This window comes from Eupeodes corollae, chromosome 1 (assembly GCF_945859685.1).
Source record: "Eupeodes corollae chromosome 1, idEupCoro1.1, whole genome shotgun sequence".
In the NCBI taxonomy this organism is placed as follows: domain Eukaryota; kingdom Metazoa; phylum Arthropoda; class Insecta; order Diptera; family Syrphidae; genus Eupeodes; species Eupeodes corollae.
The window spans coordinates 153731032-153752296 of record NC_079147.1 but is presented as its reverse complement, the minus strand read 5'-3'; the positions used below and the strand labels follow the sequence as shown (position 1 = coordinate 153752296).

The 21265-nt window shown below is 38.4% G+C and overlaps 1 protein-coding gene across 1 annotated transcript in view; it reads right to left on the bottom strand.

The window, feature by feature from the left end:
• Nucleotides 1-1650: 1650 nt before the first annotated feature.
• Nucleotides 1651-21265, bottom strand: part of LOC129945903 (uncharacterized) — a 35243-nt gene continuing 15628 nt past the window's right edge. The window contains exons 4-7 of the mRNA XM_056055867.1: nt 19532-19849; nt 2182-2471; nt 1757-1976; nt 1651-1679 (exon numbers count right to left, since the gene is read on the bottom strand). Of these exons, the coding sequence (XP_055911842.1) occupies nt 1651-1679; nt 1757-1976; nt 2182-2471; nt 19532-19849 (857 nt within the window). The remainder of the gene's footprint in view (nt 1680-1756; nt 1977-2181; nt 2472-19531; nt 19850-21265) is intronic.

Here is a 21265-nt window from a genome sequence, read left to right as displayed (position 1 = left end):
AAAACCAATGTGCACCGACATCTCCTTTTAAACCCTCTCTTTGTTTCCTAGTGCTCACACTGTGCCTCTGCATAATAAGGGTAGTAATATCCCCTTAAGTGTGTGTTTATTATAAAAAAAAAAGTTGCAGTTATAGAACTTTGTTTCGAACGCTTTTTTGACAGAATATTGAGCAACTCTAAAGCTAAGTATATACAATTGAAGGATCTTCTAATATAGGCCGAACTGTCAAAAGTCTACCAATGCAATTTTCTATCAAGTGAAATTTGGAGGTCGAAAAGTGTAATCCTTCTAGACTTTCATCAAAAATCTGAAGATAGGAATGCAGATGCCTCCAGAACATTGTTTATGAAAAAAGTAATAAAAAGGGATGAAACATTTCAACGTTATCAAATGTTTCGTTTTAAAAACTCTATTTTAAATTCTTTCCAAAAGACTTAAGAAGGTTATTGGGATACCTGCCCAAAGAGAATTATACTCGAAGATCCTTAAAGATTTCAACCAAATCAACAAGAGGCAAACACAATTCTAACCTTGTCAGAGAAAACATAAATACTGGAGTCTCCTCGCTGAAAATATACTACCCATGGAAAGTTGCTTGAGAAAGTGTGATGTTCAAGTGATAATAGACAGAATTGGAATTCCGATTTATGATTTCAAATTCAATTTATGATTTCCCATTTGACAAAGCTGTCAAGACCAGATTTCAATAAGCTTATCATAGGAACAATGTGAATACAAAAAGCTTAAAGGACTATCGTTAGGGAAACAATTTAATGGATTAGAAGTTTCAGAAGTTTTAGAACGAAGTATGGTTCAGAACCAAATGAGAATTTTCCAACAAATAGACATTTTCATGGGGAAAGTGTTACAGAAATTAGAAGGTTTGCGCTTACAACCGCAACAAACAGTCAACCCTCCTCAATTAGATAGGCAAAGCTCTAGGACGGCCAAAGCTCCTTTACCCAGGAGTTCAAGTGGCTCATCAACTTTTAGTGCTGCGGGTCCATGTAGGCTAGATTGTTGGAGCATTAAATACGATGGTTCTGATAATGTTTCTGATTTCCTTTTGAAGAAAGGAAGAATGCAATCTTCGTCTTCCTATACTAATGAGCAAATCGCAGCAAACTTTCATGTTTTGCTTGAAGGCCGACCAAATAAATGGTTTTGGGCGACGTAAAGAAGTATCCAAACTCGGATTTAGCTTCTATAAAAGAAGCCATGAAGAAAGAGTTCGGTAGGATGGAGTCTGAAATCGACATCTACATGAAACTCATGTGTCGAAAACAGGGTCCTAAGGAATCCTTCGACGATTTTTATGTTGCAATCAGAAGCTTGAACGACCGTCTGAGAGAATCCTTTAATGATAAGAAATCGATCGAAATTATTAGAGGTAATTCGAAAGAGAAATTAGGCGAGATTCTGTTGTCGGTGGAAGTCAAAAACTTAGAGCAGCTTCGACAAAAAGCAAACAAACGAAATTTTAGTCATCGATCAGTCCATGAAATCGTAGTCGAAGAAGAATATGATTGCGATCAAAAAGTTGAAGAAGTTGCAGCGATTTCTTCAAGACAAAATTTCTAGCTCAAGCACGCATTTTCTATAAGGGAACCTAATGCCAATTTTTCAGCTTTTGAAATAGTTGGCAAATTAAAATCTTGAGCTAATTTTGGTACATCCTTTATGAACATACATAATTATATAGAATGAAGAATATAAATTTGTTTTGTCACTAACATGAACTCTTCAAACTTACCCATGGACATCGACCCGCTTACTGGTGGCGGGCCTGACACAAGCCCACTGTACATGTTTGGTGGTGGTGTGGATTGTCTATTACCCACAGGTCCTGATGGGCCACTACCTCCCATTATCCCACTGTGATGACTTTGCGGCATAAGCATCGTGGTTGCACTTGATGTTGGTGGTGGAGGCATACCACCACCATATCCTGTTGGAGCATATGCTATATAGGTCTTTTATAGGAGGCAAATATTCCACAGAATCAGCGACAGCAGCAGCAAGAACAAAATGTTAACATGATACCGAAAAAAAAGAAGAAAAAAATTGTTAAAATCACTGCCTTTGGAATGTACACACATATATAGATATATTTTAACAACAATAAAAGAATATCACATATTTGTATATTTTGTGTGTTCTTTTTAAATTTCCATGTACCTCACTACGGGATGATAAGTTCGGCACCGGCAGAGCACTCGTCAGATCGATATCACCATCGATGTCTGAGATGTCATCGCCGAACGAGTTAGGAATTTGCGTTTCTCCGGTTGTTGATTGTTGAAATTTACCATCACAGTTTTTGCCACTGTTGCTACCACTAGAATTGCTATTTTTCCTACTATGACGTCGTTTTTGCATTGCCAATCGCCCAATGACTAGAGTAAGGCATAGCAGCACACCAGCTGCTACAGAAATTATGAGGTAGAGGTAAAATTGCTCTTGATTTTCTGAAATAAAAAACGAAATAAACAATATTGTTTTTATACATAGAAAAAGCAAAATAAAATGGAATTGATATTGTATTTTAGAAATTCAGTTAAAATAAAACGTTTCGTTAAAATAATGTTAGTTTTTACGTACAAAGTGATAGGAACAAACATTTTTTAGTTGAATGGACATAAACAAAATATTGGTTCGATATATTTTGTTGACATTTTGTATAATTGAAAACTTCCTGAATATGTGTGCACACATTTGATTTTGTTATTGGTACCTATTAACATACAATATATACAAAAAAACTTATATACTTCAATACAATTATTTTGTTACAATTTATGTTTACACTGAAGCTGCCTTATTTACAAACAAAATATAGCCATTTTTATGGGTAACATGTTCAAAGAAATTACTGCATGAATTAAAGCCTTTCGGGCAGGAAGCAGTAAGTAATTGCTTTCATTTTGAGGCCTTGAAATTCAACGTCGTCTTCCCAAGTCGGCCATTCAATGTCTGGTGGCCAAATTCGTGTCCTTCGGCTCAGTGAACGAACCTCATCGTAAAGCTTGATTTGCCACAAATATCGCAGCTGTTAATGAAAGTGTGCAGCCGAATCCGAGGCAATCTATTCGTCGCTCACAAGACCATACTATCGACGTTATTTGGGCCTGTACGAGTCCAACTGACCAAGAAGATAAAACCAAATGACCACAAGCTGTGGCGTGTGTAACTCATTTTATTTTGGAACATTTAGAAGTTAATCGCAATTTTGGACGAAAAATCATCTTTATCAATGAGGAGGGTATAAACAAATTTGTGGACGACACCAACCCACGCGAGAAAGAAAAGGTTCCAATGCATCCAAATAAAGTTACAGTTTGGTGTGAATTTTGGATTGGCAGCGTCTTCGGGCCATACTTCTTCGAAAATGAGGCTGGTCTAGTCGTCAACAGATATCGCTATAGGTCAATGGTCACCAATTTCTTGTAGCCTCAATTGTATGATTTATAGGATAGGGACTCCTACAAAGAATCCCTAAGAATCTACAAGAAGGCATAAGAAATCCAAGCGATCTTCTTGGCGATCCTTCTGGGGCAAGATAGAAGAAATTTCTGAAGCCTCTAGGTTACGCAAAATTCTTTCAACTAATCCTTCTATGCCAAGCTGCTTGAAAAATACAGACGGCTCCTGGACAAATTCAAGTAATGAATCGCTGAACTTACTATTGGACAATCATTTTCCTGGTAGTTCTCTTACCGAAACTTGCAACAGTTTTATACGTTCAAGTTCAAATTCAACATATCCACAAGGTCTAATCACAAAGGATAAGCTACAATGGGCTCTCAACAACTTCAAACCATTTAAAGCTGCAGGACCAGATGGTATAATACCAGTCGAATTACAAAAGGCTTCTGATATAATTGCACCAATCCTTGAGGCAATTTTTACCAGCTGTCTTTACCTGGTCCACGTTCCCTCGGCATGGAGAGAAGTTAAAGTTGTTTGTATACCTAAAGCAGGTAAATACTCCTAAGTCAATCCTAAAGATCCACGGCCTATAAGTCTATCATAATTCCTTCTTAAGACCTTGGAAAGATTGATTGATATCCATTTAAGGGCAAGTATCGATACAAGACTTCTGTCTTCTTCTCCACATGCCTACTGTAAAGGGAAATCGGTGGAAACAGCATTACACACTTTAGTATGTACCGTCGAATATTCCCTCCATCACAAAGAGTTCACTTTGGTTGCTTTCCTTGACATCGAAGGTGCCTTTGACAACGTGGACACATCTGCAATCACATCTGCACTGACATCTCTAAATGTAGAGAGTTCGCTTCGGGAGTTAATTCATTTAATGCTTACTAGCAGAATAATCAACTCAAAACTGGGCAACTCTTTTTGCAGACGATTCGTTAGTAGAGGGACACCGCAAGGTGGTGTTCTATCCCCTCTCCTCTATAACCTAGTGGTGAATGAAATCCTTACTCGTCTGGATGCGGAGGGTTTCAGAGTAATAGCATATGCGGACGACGTTGCAATAGCAGTTTCAGGAAAGCATCTTAACATCCTAAAAGAACTCTTACAAAATGCCTTGGACAGACTAATACTTTGGGCTGATCGGTGTGGACACACAAAACCGATCTGGTCTTATTTTCGAGGAGATACAAAATTTCATTTGTCAACCCTCCATATATTAAAGAAATCCAATTAAAATTCTCAGACGAGGCTAAATACCTGGGTCTTGTCTTAGACAAAAAACTAAATTGGAAACGCAACGTACAGGAAAGAGTCAAAAAAGCTACTGTAGCTCTCTTTTCTTGCAAAAAAGCTATTGGTAATAAATGGGGTTTACAGCCCAGAATCACGCATTGGCTATACACATCGGTAATCAGACCGATTTTAACGTACGGTGTGGCAGTATGGTGGACTGCTTTAGATAAAGGTATAAACAGGGACAAGTTAAATAAAGTCCAACGTTCAGCCTGCCTATGTATAAGCGGATCGCTTTGCACGACCCCGTCTGCAGCACTGGACACCTTGCTCTACCTTACACCTCTTGACATATTTAGCAAACAAATAGCTGCAAGCTCGGCTATTCGCCTTAATGCTTCGTCGCAGTGGACTAACAACAACATTGGCCACTCCGTAATTCTAAGGTACTTAGAATCAATTCCAAAGCACACAGACTACACCATCCCCCAACTACAATTCGACAGGAATTTCCAGATTTCTATACCTACCAGATCTACACAGATGGGTCAAAAACCAAAGAAGGGGTTGGTGGAGGTGTGTACTCTGAACGACTGAAATTAAGTCTCTCATTCCGCCTTCCCAATCATTGTAGCGTGTTCCAGGCGGAACTTTTGGCGATTAAGGAAGTCTTGTCTTTGCTCAAAGAAAACGTGATATCAACATCTGATATCCGTATTTTCTCTGACAGCCAGGCCGCTATCAAATCTCTGGACTCTGTCTCTACAAACTCTATAACAGTCCATAACTGTCGATCATCTCTTATGGAGATGGCGCAACAGTTTAATATTCACCTTTGCTGGGTGCCGGGCCATAGAGACATTCAAGGTAACTGTAAGGCAGATGAACTCGCCAGGAACGGTACAGTACAGCCCATGCTACAACGTTTGGCAAGTACTGGCATACCAATCGCTACTTGTAAACTGCTACTAATGCAAGACGCTGCGAGGAGGGCAGGCACCAGGTGGACCAACATCACCACGTGTCAAGCCACAAAAAACATCTGGCCAACACTGGATTTAAAACGTTCAAGGTGCTTGCTCTCTCTAAGCAGATCGCATATAAGCTCGATAATAGGTGTCATAACCGGACACTGTCTAATAGGAAAGCACGCCACGAGACTAGGCGTATTCTGAAATGACTTTTGCAGAAGCTGTATGGACGAGGAAGAGGAAGAAACGGTTCTTCATCTTCTCTGCACATGCCCTGCTCTAGCTTGAAAACGCAAGAATTACCTAGGAGAATTCTTCTTTAACGATCTAAACGATCTAAATCATATCGGGATAATCAGCCTCTCACGTTTCGTAAGGGACTCTAACTGGTTCCATTGAGCTTAGGAGGAAGCCTCAAGATTCATGTGGTATCACAATGGGCCATTAAACTGGCCTAAGTGTGTCCGTTTCCATCTTGGACATCCACTATAACCTAACCTAATCCTAGGATAGGACGGTGTATAACCACACAAACCATAGAGTGGTTTTCTCAAGAGGAGGCGAGGTTTATTAGCCACCAAAGCCGTGTGATTTGATCCTTTTTCTTGTGGGAAATTTTTAAGTCCAAGGTATAAGACTGCGGAATTCAAAGACCATTACCATTGTTAAATTCGCCCCTAATTATGCGCCAATATCATCGAAAACTGGACCAAATTAATTCGTGTCAGCGAAGCCGTTACAGCTGGCCATTCCAACAATGTTTTTTTTATTTTTTTATTTATTGTTAATAAGAATCAATTACGGAACAAAAATGTTCCTCATACGCCACATGTGCCCTTTATTAATATGAATAACAGCTTTATACAAGCAAACTATGCAGCAGCAAATAAACAGTTTAAACATCTATGATCCGTAAAAAAAACAAAGCATATGATCTAAAAAACATAGATTCTATTAACGAAGCCAGATTGCCAACAGAGTTTAGGAAAGCAGTTAAAGTGATTGCAGGAAAAAAAAATTCTATTGCAATTAGTCTTTCTGCAGAACAGCTCAAAACTCACTTCATGCAGCTGCTTAACGCAGAGCAATTCTCACCAGACGTTCTATACACAGCGCCTCTTACATTGGGTGTACAGTTGGACTCGCCAACATCACTGCTTGAGATAGAAGAGGTTATTTACAAATCCAAAAATAATAAAGCACCAGGTGAAGACGGAATATCGTTTGAGTTTTTTAAAAACTGTACACCGGAGTTCAAAAACCTACTCGTAATAACATTCAACAGAATCTTTGAGAAAGCTGAAGCACCTGATAACTTCCTGAAAACAATTATATATCCGCTTCATAAAAAATGAGGTTTCGAAGATCCAGCTAATTATGGAGGTATATCGTTTTTGAACACAACCGCCAAACTATTCTGATCCGTTCTCTATGAAAGGCTTACTCATTGGGTGGAAAAGAATCATATCATATCAGGAGAGGCTATTCGACTGTTGAAATATACAAAAATAGGAATAAAAAACTTTATGCTTTCTTTGTCTTTCAAGCATCCTTTGACTCCATACCACGAGAAGCACTCTTCTATAAATTATATATGCTAGGGATATCATCAAAAATGATAAATATATTGAAAGCTTTGTACCACAAAGAAGATTTCGAAACAACAGTAGGAGTAAAGCAAGGGTGCGTTCTTAGCACACTACTGTTTATCTTATAAATAAATGATTTCACAGATGCTGTTAAAGGTGGAATTGAGATCCGTCAGACGAAAATTTCAGGGTTATTATTTGTAGATGACATCGTTTTCCTCGCAGAGACAGTTGAAGGCATGTGGCTTATGATCAACAGATTAGGAAGCTATTGTAAGAATTGGAATCTTTCTGTCAACCTGGTTAAATCTAAAATGATGATCTTAAGAAGTGGCGAAGGAAGATATTCACCGCTGGAGAAGTGGGCGTTTAACGGACAGGAAATAGAAATCGTAAAGGAGTATAAATATCTGGGAGTGTTGATTTCATTGAATTCCAATATGGAAAAACATCTTCAAGGCAAACTAGCAGATGCAAAGCGTGCTATCTGCTCTGTTTGGGGCAGCTGCATAAGTATGAAGAGTATTCACATACATCAAAGCAAGTGATATTTCGTGCAACTGCGACAACCATTCTTCTATACGGAGCACAAGCATAGGGTTACCGACCGTTTGAAACAGTGGAGAAGTTTCTACGTTACCTTATTAAAAGATTTTTTAGAATACCCGCTTGTTCCCCAAACTTTAGGATTTAGGACTGGTATTCCGCCTATGTTTTTGGATACTCTTAAGCTTCGTTTCAACTACATAATACGAGTATTAGCAATGCATGAGCAGAGAACACCAAAAATAGTACTTATGCACTTATTGTCGATTGAAAGAGGATGTGTCCAAGAGTGGAAGAAACTGCCATCCGAATGTGGAGTAAACCTGGTATTTACAGTTAAAGAGCAAGTGGAATCGCTAAAACCAAAATTTGATGAATTGCTAATGAAAGAAGGAAACCGAGTGTACCATAAATTTATGGAAAAATGCAGAATTCGCAGTACAGGTTGTATTATAGCAAATTGGACCACTACTTAAAAGAAAAAACATACTTTTTAACTTACCATTCTACGGAATTAATAAGTACAATCTTTTGATTAAGGGGTGAACTATTGAAACTCAATTTCATACCACACCCACCAAAGTAACTAATTATATGTACCTTATGGAACCGTTATGAAAGAAAAGATGTGTTTCATTTTATGGAAGTCTGTCCCGTTTTAAAGGAACTTCGAGTGAAGTATTTTCGAGTTCAGTCATTGGAATTAGATTACATGCTAAAAATTTTAAATGGATCATGTGGCTGGGAAGTACTTTTTAATTTCACTAGAAAAGCATTCAAATATCGAAATATCATTGTAAACGAACATTTTTGGAACAAGAAAGTAAAATATGTATATGTATGTTGATTAATAATCAAAATTTATATAAGAATTTAAAGTATGTCAGTCTGGTAGACGGCTTTTATGCCAAACCAATAGACTATTTGTAAAAATAAGCAAGGTAGGTAGGTAGAAATGGCGATCTCAAGGCAACCTAGCCTGAGATCCAATTAGCGCTGTTGTGCGCCGTTTTGATACCAAAAACTCGTTTGACCTTTGGCATTGAGAAAAAAGATTAGGTCTCTAATTTTTGTCTCAGATCGGTCATCAAGTTCGTGAAAGAATGCTTTTCCAAAGCATTCCATTCTAGTGTTTGCCAAAGCAGGACATTTGCAGATCAAATGGATTAACGATCCACTTTCTCTTTGGTCACTACAGCTACGGTAAAAGGTGTTGTAAGAGATACCCAACTTCTCTGCATGACCTTTTATAGGACAATGTCCGGTACAAACCACAACAATCCTGGCTATGTCTTGCCTTGGCCTGCATAGAAGATCGTTTGTACGGGTTTTATTATAGGTGGGCCATATCTTCCTAGATATAATGCAGTTGGGGAAATTGCTCCACCTCGGTTTGATTCAGTTCGGTAGATAGAAAGATTTTACCCTTCATAGCGCCAAGAGGAATGTTAACCATTTCCGCAAGTGAGCTATGAAGGGCCGATTCTTGCCTGGCTAGCTCGTCAGCCCGTTCATTTCCCACGATACCACTATGGCCCGGAACCCAGATCAGGGTGACACCGAGGTTAACATTCAGGCTCGCAAGCTCATCGCGACATTGTTGGACCAATTAAGATGAGGATGAGGCCGAGTTAATGGTTTTGACAGCTGCCTGACTGTCTCTGAAGATTGCCTACATGCCTCCCTTATTGCCAGCAGTTCAGCCTGAAAAACGCGTAAGCAAGCCTAAAGGATTTAGCTCCATTTAGGGACTCAGAAAAATTCCCAGAACCAACTCCGCACTTCATCTTTGAGCCGTCAGTAAAGATGGTTGTGTCGAAACCTATCGACACGATGTCATCCTCCCAATCTTCTCTCGATGGGAAAAAAACCTTAAAACCCTTACTAAGGTTTAAAGTAGGAGTGCATTAGTCAATGTCTACCGAGATAATATCTGAGGGAATCAATTTCGTTGTGTTGCTGTGACCATAAGGTTTTGACAACCAGCTGTTTGATTCTTTCAGCCTTATAGCGCTGCAGGAAACTATGTATTTAATAAAAAGGTCGATTGGTAGAAGATCCAAAATAACGTTTAAGGCGTCCGTTGGGCCAGTACGCATGGCCCCTGTGGTGCCCACGCAAGCTGTTCTCTGAACCTTCTTTAGCTTATTAATGTTATAGGCTTTGCTAAGAGCAGGCCACCTCATAATCGAACCATACGTTAAGATTGGACGTACTATGTCTGTGTACGTCCATAAAATCATTTTCGACTGAAGTCCCCACTTTTTGCCGAAACTTTTGCTACAGGCGTAGAAGGCAACACAAACCTTCTTAACCCGTACTTCAATATTTAGTTTCCAGTTAAGTTTAGGGTCGAGTATAACTCCCAAATATTTTGCACTGGAAGACAATGATAGGATTTAACCGTTTAGTCGAGGTAGCGTGAAGGGTGGTACTTTAGTTTTGGTGGTAAAGAGCAACAGTTCAGTTTTACTTTGGTAAACTCCTAGTTCACAACTCGTAGCCCAGCTGCTAACTATCTTCAAAGCTGACTCTGTGATTTCACTAATCACAGAGGTGTACTTTCCTGACACCAATAGCACCAAATCATCCGCCTTCACTCCATATCTCTCTAATTTAACGAGAATTGTATCCATGACCAGAACCCATAGAAGAGGCGAACGGACACCACACTGGGGTGTTCCCCTACTCACGCTTTTTTGTTGCGATTGTATTGCCTAGAGTGGCTGGAATCTTCCTACCACTGAGCATGGAAATAATCCATTCTCGAATGAAGTCTTCTACACCGAACTTAACAAGCGATTCTTTTATGGATTCGGTAAGGACGTTGTTAAAAGCACCTTCTATGTCTAGGAAGGTAGCAGGAGTAAATTCTTTATAATGGATTGTTTGTTCTACAGTACCCACTTCCTCATGGAGGGCAGTCTCCGTAGGTTTTGCCCTTAAGATAAGCATGCTGAGAGCTTGCGAGAGATCGTCCAAATAGGATTTCTATAATATGGTAATCAAGAATGCGCTCCAAGGTTTTTAGCACAAAAGATGTTAGGCTTATTGGTCTGAAATCCTTCGCGGATTCGTGACTTCGCCTACCCACTTTCGGGATAAAAACTACTTTGACCTGTCTCCACTACATGGGCACATGTTTGAGAAGGAGGCATCCTTTGAAAATTTGTTCCAGCCATGGAGCTGTCACATCATGCAACTTTTGAAGCATAACTGGCAGTATGCCATCCATGCCTGGGGATTTATATGGAGAGAAAGTATTGAGTGCCCACAAAATATTTTCTCTGTTTATAACGGAATTGACTTGCTCCACATGGGCTACGTTTAGCTCTGTGGTTTCAAACGGTTCCAGGTTATCACTCTCGCAAAGCGGAAAGTACGTCTTCATCAGTAGCTCAAGAGATTCGTCTGGAGAGGCTGTCCAGGTTCCATCAGGCTTTTTTAGAAATGAAGGATTACAATGTTCCTTTGTAACTTTGCTGAGCCTGGCGCACTCCTTTATGTCCTTCTGGGTGATATGTCAATTAGTATTTTCGGCATTATGATATTTCAAAATTGATTTGGGAAATATGATATTGATTTTGAGCTTTGTAGCATTTTCTTTTGAAAAAGTTCTTACGACATAGACTCATTTTTGGGCAAAATGAAATTTTTACTATATTGACCTTATTTTATTTAGCAATAAGACCGAACACTAAGTTAAATTTGGAATGCCATAAGCCCCAAAAAGTTTTAACACTCAAATGTTATGTAATATTGTCCAAATCGTACATCAACAAAATTTTTAGACGATATGACTTTTTTTTAATTGGAGTAATATGGTTTTGGGCGAAAAGAACTATCGCCATTGAAAGCTGTTATATTATGCTCAGTTTGAACTGCGATCTTAGAATACATACAATTATTTTTCAACAACGTTTGCAAATCTGGAAAATACAACATAATGGTTGGGTTAGCGCTACGCAACGAAACAATCAATTTATTGAAGGAGAGTGTAGGTGAGCGCATTATCGACAAATGCCTATGGCGTCAAGATCACACTGTTCAACAATGCTGCACTAATTTTGTAGGTCTAGTGAAGTCGATTGTCTAAGCAGATAAGCTCGATACGATTGACGCCTTGGATGAGAATATTTTCAAAATTTGGTCTGGAATTAATTCGAGCCAGCTCCGGTGGCCACTTGCCCGATATCATTTTTAAAACAAAATGGCAAGACTTTATCTTTGTACCTTAGCTAGATTCTTGGTCATAACATCGAATTATGTAGAGCCATATAGCTCGTTATTTAATAACTTCATTTGGCTTGAACTGATGGATGATATGACCATCAACGATTTTTTACCGAAAGGGATAGCACGGAGCTTCTCTGCGTACAACATAGCTCACTTAACTAAATTGAGGGCATGGTCAGGTCATATAAAGGGGATATCATCAACATATCCAAAGAGTGAAAGCCTATTTTTGGTTATCACAAAACAAGCCCCTAACAAAAGAATTGAAAATTCTTTTATTTACCAGAAAAACAATTTCAAAAACAAAAAAATCACTCTCCAATATAAAATCAAGCTTCACATAAAAAAACGGAAAGAGAACAACTTTATGCAATTTGGCATTATGTAAACAATTTCCATTAGCCAATTCATGTTTTGCTTAACTTTATCTACCGCATTCAAATAGCTGATAATGAAAAGAGCTATAGGTACATTCTGGCAAATATACAATTTATTAAAAGAAATAAAAAAACATCATAAAACTAAAACTAAATAACCTCTAATCAGAACTCGAGGGAAATGCAATACAAAACAAACGCTGCCGCTAGTCACACAAAAAGAATCATACAACTATGTTATACAAATAATTCAACCCAAATTTGGCATGTCTGTAGCTCCAGGGAAAACATTATACAAAAATAAAAAAATGAAATAAAACCAAACACATTGCAATTTTGAATCTGCAATCAACCTGAAACTGAAACACTCCCTCAGAATGTTTTTTTGTTTGGCTTGAAGTTTTTTTCGACTTTTAGTTTTTGTTTTTGGTGTATTAACCCGATTGAGTAGGGTTAAAAGAGCACACAGCAAAAACAAAAATTAACGGATACTCCTTTTGCTCTGTGCTTTTTTTTTGGTTTTATTTAATTTTTGCATACAATAAAGGCTCCGAGCGAGCGGAGTCATGCATTTGAAAAGCATCCGCTTCAGCATCATCATCATCATCACCATCATCGTCAGAACCACTTGCTATGAAATGCTGTATTTCCTAACCCATACCTAACCCTATTTCCTCTATATAACATCATATATGCATATCGTCATCATAATCTTCAGCGTCATTAACTCTCCATGACGAGGGGTTTATTTCAGCTCGCGCGCGATTTACAATTTTACAAATTAACAATTAAACAAGGATTTGTACCCCCACTTCCACCCGGGGGTCAATGGATAGAAACAGGAACAAGAATGGGAGCTAAAGTCAAGCGTATTGCTTTGGGGCCTTTGCATACTTAGAACCACTCCACAAGCAAAGCACAACTGATTGCCACTTCAGGGAGAATATTTTAATTTATAGTCAGCGGAATACTAACTCTGGACTGGAGCTCCACCGAGCGACCTGGAATGGAGACTTAGACTGTAATTATTGTTATTAGTGTTCCTGAATCCTAAACCTTTGGTTCTTTTTCGTACTTTGCCCTGGATATCAAATAGGAGATGTATGCCTTTTGGTGATATTATCCAGAAAGTGCACTCAGAACCGACGGATTAGGATGTGCTCTGTACTCTCGTATGTTTGTTGAGGCTGCAGCAAATTGAATACCATACAAATTTCCAAGAAATGATACAAAAGTAAGGGTACGGCCTGATACGACTTTCGAATAAAATGATTAATTTACATGGTGCATCCAAGTCACATAATTGAAACTAAAATTTGTTGGTTAAGGGGTGATTCGTGGAACCTTCTGTTTTGAGAGTATTTAATCCAATTGAAAATGGGCAACCACGATCTCAAATTCAGTTCTTAAAATTCTTTGATTATTTTCTAATCGAGACAAAATTTTGTTAATAATCACGTGAACACAATAGGTTAAGCTTGAAGCTTCAAAAAAACTCTTGAAAAAGAAGGCTGTTATAAAAAACGTGACACGAATTGAGTTCTTTTCAAAACTTAAATGAAGATAATTGTGTTGAAGGAACCCATTAAAATGTCAAAAATCTGCACAGTCTTAAATCAAAAGTAAAAGTTCACCTAAGTTGTGCTTCAGATTCCTCTTCAGCTTTAGATTCAAATTGGCATTGTAGCGCTGTGTGTTTTGTTTTCGTACTTTTCAACATTGACAGTGCCACAAGATTCAGCTTCATTCCTTGTAAAGTTGAAAACATTTAAAAATGTTAAATAGTCTGCCATTTACGATAATCGATCGCTCAAAACTTGTATAACGCCTTAATATTTATAAAACAAACTAAAAAAGTAGTGATTCAAAAGTAACCATTTTTCAGCCATTCAATCAACCCGTTAAACTTCAAAGGAATTTTAAGAGAATGAAAGTGGTACTGGTATAGCGAAAAAATTACTGCTGTATGTGCAAGTGTTGCTGATGATCCGAAGTTATCGTTTTATCGGGCACGGATCTTGTTGGTATTGAAACGGGACTCCCTTTTGTTCGTTGATAGAAGATTATGACTTTTAATATATTTTAAAAGTCGAAGCAAATAATGATAACTTTTCGAAATTAATTTCAACTTTCATTTCAATACCAAATAATTTGTAACTGACTCTTCTTCCATTACAATAACTTGTAATTGAAAAAAAAACGTTAATTTCAATTACTTGTAATTGTAATTGAAAAATGCAATTACTTATTACTTCTTTTACGGGATTTTCAACTTCGGCAAGTGGGGGAAAGCCTTTTGTATTTTAAAAACAACGAACCTTTCCAATATTTACAAAAATGTTTTGTTGTTTTTCAAACCTATGGGGTATGACGTATTTTGAATGGTAAAACCGAAGGAAATAGAACAGGCTACTAAACTTTCATTAGAGTTTAAGAAAAATCTGTAATAGATTATTTCGCAGTAAATAATGATTGCGTAGATCTTATAAACAAGTTTGAAATTTAAGCAAACACTTATTCTAATTTAATCTAATTTGTTGGACAGTAATTAAGGACTTTGTCTACCCAGGTACCGCTATAAACACAAACAACGACACCAGCTCTGAAATCAAACGAAGAATAACTCTTGCAAATCGCTCCTTCTTTGGACTTGGAAGGCAATTGAGAAGTAAAGTCCTCTCTCGAGCATCCAAAATCACCATCTATAAGACTCTCATCATCACGTTTCTCATTTACGGCGCCGAGGCCTATATCCTGTCAAAGAAAGATGAGAGCGTCGTAGGATGCTTGGAGAGAAAAATTCTTCGGGTGATTTTTAGTCCCGTACGCATAGATGGAGAATGGAGAAGAAGATATAACGATGAACTGTACGGGCTGCACAGCGACACTGACCTTGTTAACAGAATTAAATTCCAACGGCTTAGATGGCGAGGTCATGAAAAGCTAATGGATATAAACGCTCCAGACCGGAAGGTCTTCGAATCCAAATACCGGGGGACGACGCAGTAGAGGAAGACCGCGACTAAGGTGGCGCACGCAGGTGGGTGAAGATTTCAACCAACTTGGCGTACGAAACTGAAACAGCTAGCTAGGGACCGAGCTGGCTGGAGACGCATGCCCCGGACTGTATCTGAGGCCTGGACCCTGTCAAAGAAAGATGAGAGCGTCTTAGGATGCTTCGAGCGAAAAATTCTTCGGGTGAGTTTTGGTCCCGTACGCATAGATGGAGAATGGAGAAGAAGAAGGAAGGTCTTCGAATCCAATTCCGAGGGACGCTATTAATACAAGAAAAAAGATGCTACTACCAAGCTTTAGAAAACTTTTTTCCAAATACAGTGTTGAACGATGAATCGGAAGCTAAAATCGTGCATTAAAAGTTTGTCTACAATTATTAAAAGGGCAACTGCAGTGAAATACAGGGTTTTCGACAGGGACGCAACAAAAGTAGAGGGACAGGATCGGCGTATTTCTTGCCGAACTTTTAATATTTTTCTTCAGCAAGGTTTGCCATTTTATGATAGAAAAATATACGACTCAAAAACGAGTTGAAATTATTAAAATTTGCTACCAAAATTCGGAGTCGGTGGCTTCAATGTTAAGAGCGGTACGTCCAAGTTTTGGTCGTCATAATCGTCCTAGCAGATCAATAGCGTCCATGGATCCACATGTTCCCGTCCCAGTGGGACAAAGCAGTGCCCGTAGTTTCGAGAATATTGCTGCCGCTTAGGCTTTAGTTGCAGAAAGCCCAAATGTGTCGCTCACACGTTGTTCTCAAGCGTTGGGCATCTCTGTGACGTCGTTGCAGTGAATTTCGCAAAAAAATATTGGACTAAATTAACGCAAGAACTGAAGCTATGAATTGGGCTGCGGAACAACTTGAAAATGATTCGTATTTTCATCGAAATATCATCTTCTGCGATAAGACTCATTTCTGGCTGAATAAAATATGCGGTATTGGTCAGGCAGTACGCACTCCATGAGTCATCATTGCATCCCGAAAAAATTACGGTTTGGTGTGATTATGGGCCGGCGGCGTCATTGGAACGTACTTCTTCCGTGATGATCAACACCGGCACGTTTTCGTGATTGGGGATCTCTACCGTTCAATGATAACCTAATATTTTTGGCCCCAATCAGACGGTGAAACAAGCTACACAGAAAATGTCACCATCAATTTATTTGAAACCAAGTATGGAGAACGTGTTATTTTACGAAATGGTCCAGTCGCTTGGCCGCCTCGTTCCGTATGATTTGTCGCCGTTAGACTATTTTCTGTAGGGCTACGACACGTCTATGGCTTATGCCAACAAGCAAGCGTTGATTGATGAACTTCGTACGAATATCGAACGTTAAATTGCAACAGTGTCCTCCGATTTTTGCTTGAAAACCATCGAAAATTGGCTGCAGCTTGTAGACTTCTGCAAGCATGCCCATGCAAAAGAAATCGAGTTCCGTAAGTAAAAGCATCGAACGGTCTTTCACAGGAATAATGATTTTCATTGATACCCAAATCCGTTTTTGTTTTATTTAAAAAAAAAACACTTGTAGCGCTCTTAATGACAAACCCAATACAGCAAAAGTGGTTTGAATTCGAATGTTCGATCTCCTCTTAGAAAGCTATTACTGTTTTACACGCTTGGAAAGGAACAGATTCTGAAATTTGTATGAAATTGGTACACTGAGGCCAACACCTCTTACAAAAATATGGGTCATCTGAAAAAGAAACTTGGTAAATCAGCTTACAGATAAATGGATTTGGATTTAAAATAGGTTTCTGCAGCACATCTATCACTTTACTTTGAAGCCCTACTTTCTAACCAAAGAAATAAATTTTTTTTTAACTGCTGAACCACTTATTGTCAATGATCTTCTTTATTGTAAAATGTCTCTGGTTTAACATGAAAATGTTTTAAGAAGATCAAAAAATGGAAGAGCAACGAGAGTTTTTCCATCACATCGCTCTCTTTTGTACCAAAATCATTTAAACGGTTTGTAATGTTTGGTATATACAAAAAAGGCGCTTTGGATAAAGCTGAAGATGTTCAGAGGTTTAAGAGCAGGAATGAAGTTCGAAAGTTTCATGAACAGGTGAAACGAAATTCACAGGTATATAAACCTTGAACCGAAGGCTGCAAAGACGAAAGTGGAAACATCATAGTGGAACCGTAGTCAATGCTGAGGATATGGAAGGACCACCTCTGCAAACTGTATAACGGCAACGACGAACTGTCCGCTGTCAGACAGGATAACCATTCAACTTGGGCTACGAAAGCCAACAATCCCGTCCTCCCGGCTTAGATGAAGGGAGAAGATGGCTTGAATGCCCAGCTCTTTAAAGCACCTGGAGATAATTTGGTTAGGAGGATGCACTACCTTATCTTTAAAATATAGTCCAAAGAAAGTATGCCCGATGAATGGAACCTTAGTATTGTTTGCCCGATCCTGAAAAAAGGAGACCCTCTAAAGTACACCAACTATAGAGGAATCAGTCTACTTAACATCGCCTATAAAATCTTGTCTGCCGTAATATGTGAACGTCTAAAGCCCATCGTCAACAAGCTGATATGTCCTTATGCTGTCGTCAAGAAAGGCCATACAATACCGACGGCTTGGTTAAAACGTCACCATCGACAGACGTAACTTTGAGGTGGTCAAGGACTTCGTCTACCTGGGCTCCGCTGTAAACGCAGAACACAACACTAGCGCTGAGATCAAATGCAGAATAACTCTTGCTAACCGCTGTTTCATTGGACTAAGAAAGCAATTGAGTTGTAAAGTCCTCTCACAAGGGACCAAAGTGTTGCTATATAAGACCCTTATCATCCCCGTCCTGCTATACGGTACAGAAGCATGGACTATGACAAAAGCGGATGAAAGCACTTTAGGTCGGTTCGAGAGTAAAATTCTTCGTGTGGTCTACGGTCCCGTATGCATTGAAGGGGAGTGGAGGAGAAGATGGAACAACGAGCTGCACGGGCTGTGCAGCGACATAGACTTAGCCAGAAGGGTAAAAGTCCAACGACTAAGATGTCTGGGTCACGGAGAGCGCATGGAAACCAATGCTCCGGCCCGAAAAGTTTTCAAATACACAGGACAGTGCAGTAGAGGAAGACCGCGAAACAGGTGGCGCGCACAAGTTTCACATAACTGGAAACATCTTGCTAGGGACCGAGCTAGATGGAGAAGTTTGTTAGGTGAGGCCCTAGTTCACACAGGACTGTAGCGCCACTTTAAGTAAGTAAGTAAGGATAAAGCTGAAAACTATGGTGAAAACTATGATTAAAATATAATATTATAACCGAACGTCAGGCAAAATTCCGGAAAAACTATTGCACTATAAATTAAATTTTTGTCTCCACTGTGTTATGATTAAGACGTTACCCAAGCCACTATAAAGTAATGTTGGCTCTGAGCTCTTACAACTTCGCGTCGTTGGTTTGTTAGCATAAACCAATAACTTAACGTTACATTAACAAAAATAGACGAAATTTGTGAAATCACACGATAGATACGGCCAATCGACTTAGCCATATCTTGAGAAATCAACCTTACTCTTCAATAAATCGATTGAAAGGCGTGCTTTGTGGCACCATTCTATTGAAACCACGTGGTCTATGTCTTCTAATTCGGCTCAAAAATAATTAGTGATATTGCTGGTTGTTTACAGTAACGTGACGGTCTTTATTGACAACGAAATTGGAAATGAGCAGTTAGATGATTATTGAAAGTGTCGGTTTAAAAATTAAATTAAAAGTTGTCAAGTCCCCATTGAAAAATTTAGATATAGTGCAATGAAAATTGTATCGCTGTTAGTTTCATTTAACTTTACTTTCAAAACCGAAAATTAGCAACCCAATGAAAAACTTACATTTACAATTATATAACTTTTTTTCGAACAGCTGGAACGTTTTTACCAAACTTAATTTTTTAGGTTTTGGAATCAATTCACAACAAACTCACAATACATTTCTTAAATAATTTTTTTTTTTTTTTTTATTATTTGCATACATACATAAAAAAGGATAGATAAAAGTTATTTCTCTTAAGGTTATAGGTTTTTATAGGTTTAAATTTATGTAGATATTATTGGGAAATGAGGTCGGAAAACACCACAACTGCAACAACTGCAACTCACGTTTGATAAAATTGTACGTCTGCATCCAATTAACTAAGAATCCAATAACTTCTACCCTTTCTATTTCTGAACAGTTTACCATGACTTCTTGACCAAGTTGCTCGTCTATTGTTTCAGTTACAGTTTCAGTTTCAGGATAAATACACTTACGACGCTTTTCGAAAAAGTTTTGTGTTACTGCATTAGATGTAATGACAGATGCTTCTTCATTTATTCTTTGTCCGAAGATATCTACATCCGGTGCTTGTGGAATAAGAAAATCTTCATCATATCCTGGATCAGTGGTTGTTATTGTTGTTGTGGCTGCTTCTGTTCCTGCTAGAAGGAGGGTTAACATTTGAATGGTTGCGCCTTAAGGCCGAAAATAGATGCACGGTTTGTTGATGAAAAGTTTTTGAAAACAAACCAAACTTGTAAGTATGTGAAAAAAAACAAAAAAACTAACAAGGACATGGAGTGTGTTAATGTATTCACAAAAATAAATACAAAAAAAAAAACAGCTCAAGCGAGACACATCATTAAAAAGGATCTCCTGTGGAGCAATGACTTTATTATGTCCTCCCATAAGGATGATAGGGCGATGTTCGGAGGCATCAAATGCATCGACTCGACAAAGTAGCAAAAGGCGGCCGGGACAATCTTACATATATATATTTTAAAAGTTAGAAGGATGATGTTTGATGATATGAATACCTAAGTCAGATGGATGAACCCATAAGAAGGAGGTGCTCTCTGTAGGGGCGCCAGCATTTTTGTAGTAAACAATTTTTTTTCCTTTTTTTTTTATATGCAAATAAGGAGGCGTAGTAGGTATCCTTGTATCCTATGGTTGTTCCACACCAGCGGGTGGTGATAATATTCGTTCCAGGACCAAGGACCAGGACCAGGGCAAACAAAAAACACCCGCTGGCTGACTGTTCAAGGAGACATTATTCAAATTGAATTCTTTTGGTATGTTAAGATGATCGTAATGTAGATGGCGATGGCAGTGTAGTAGCGAGTGATGATAATGGTGTTGAGAAGTGGGTGTTCATCATGGAAGGTCATGAACTATTGCAGTGAACTGAATGAGAAGAGGTTTTCTCAAGAGTGCGACAGACGAGCAATTGAGGCAGGGGGAAAAATACAAAATCATCTAACATAATAATGTACATATAGTGTACACACACCCGTCACTAGAACATGCAAATTAAGTTTTTTCTATATTAGACAAGGTTATTGACTGATATGTACGTAAGTAGCGAATGGGAGATGTGGGCCTTAGTGTAGTGTACCCATAAGATGTATAACTTCGAAGAATTTATAATATCAAAAGCATAATAAAGTAAAGACTTTTTTTGGAATTATGCATTCTATGGGAGTCAATTTAGAAATCTTGTATAATTATTATTGAAAAAGAAAGCTATTTGTAATGCGGTTGTGTATGATTCTATAGAAGTTAAAGATATTGTGAAAAGTTTCGTGTGATTTACATGATAAGATATATGTACATCTAGAAAGGTTTGTTTCACGAAGTTAGTAAGTTTGACAGGAATTTGTTACTACCCAGCTATATATATGACAATTTCTTTGAGCCAATAAGAAATTTCTTTGATCACTAGAAGTTGCGGCTTGAAGCACTCTTTATTTTACAAAAGGATACTTAAGTAAAGTCTGTCTAAGTACCCCCTGCAAACTTCTACTCTGAACGTCGAATTTGTAGAGTTGTAGAAGCTGAGTAAGGTCAATGATTCT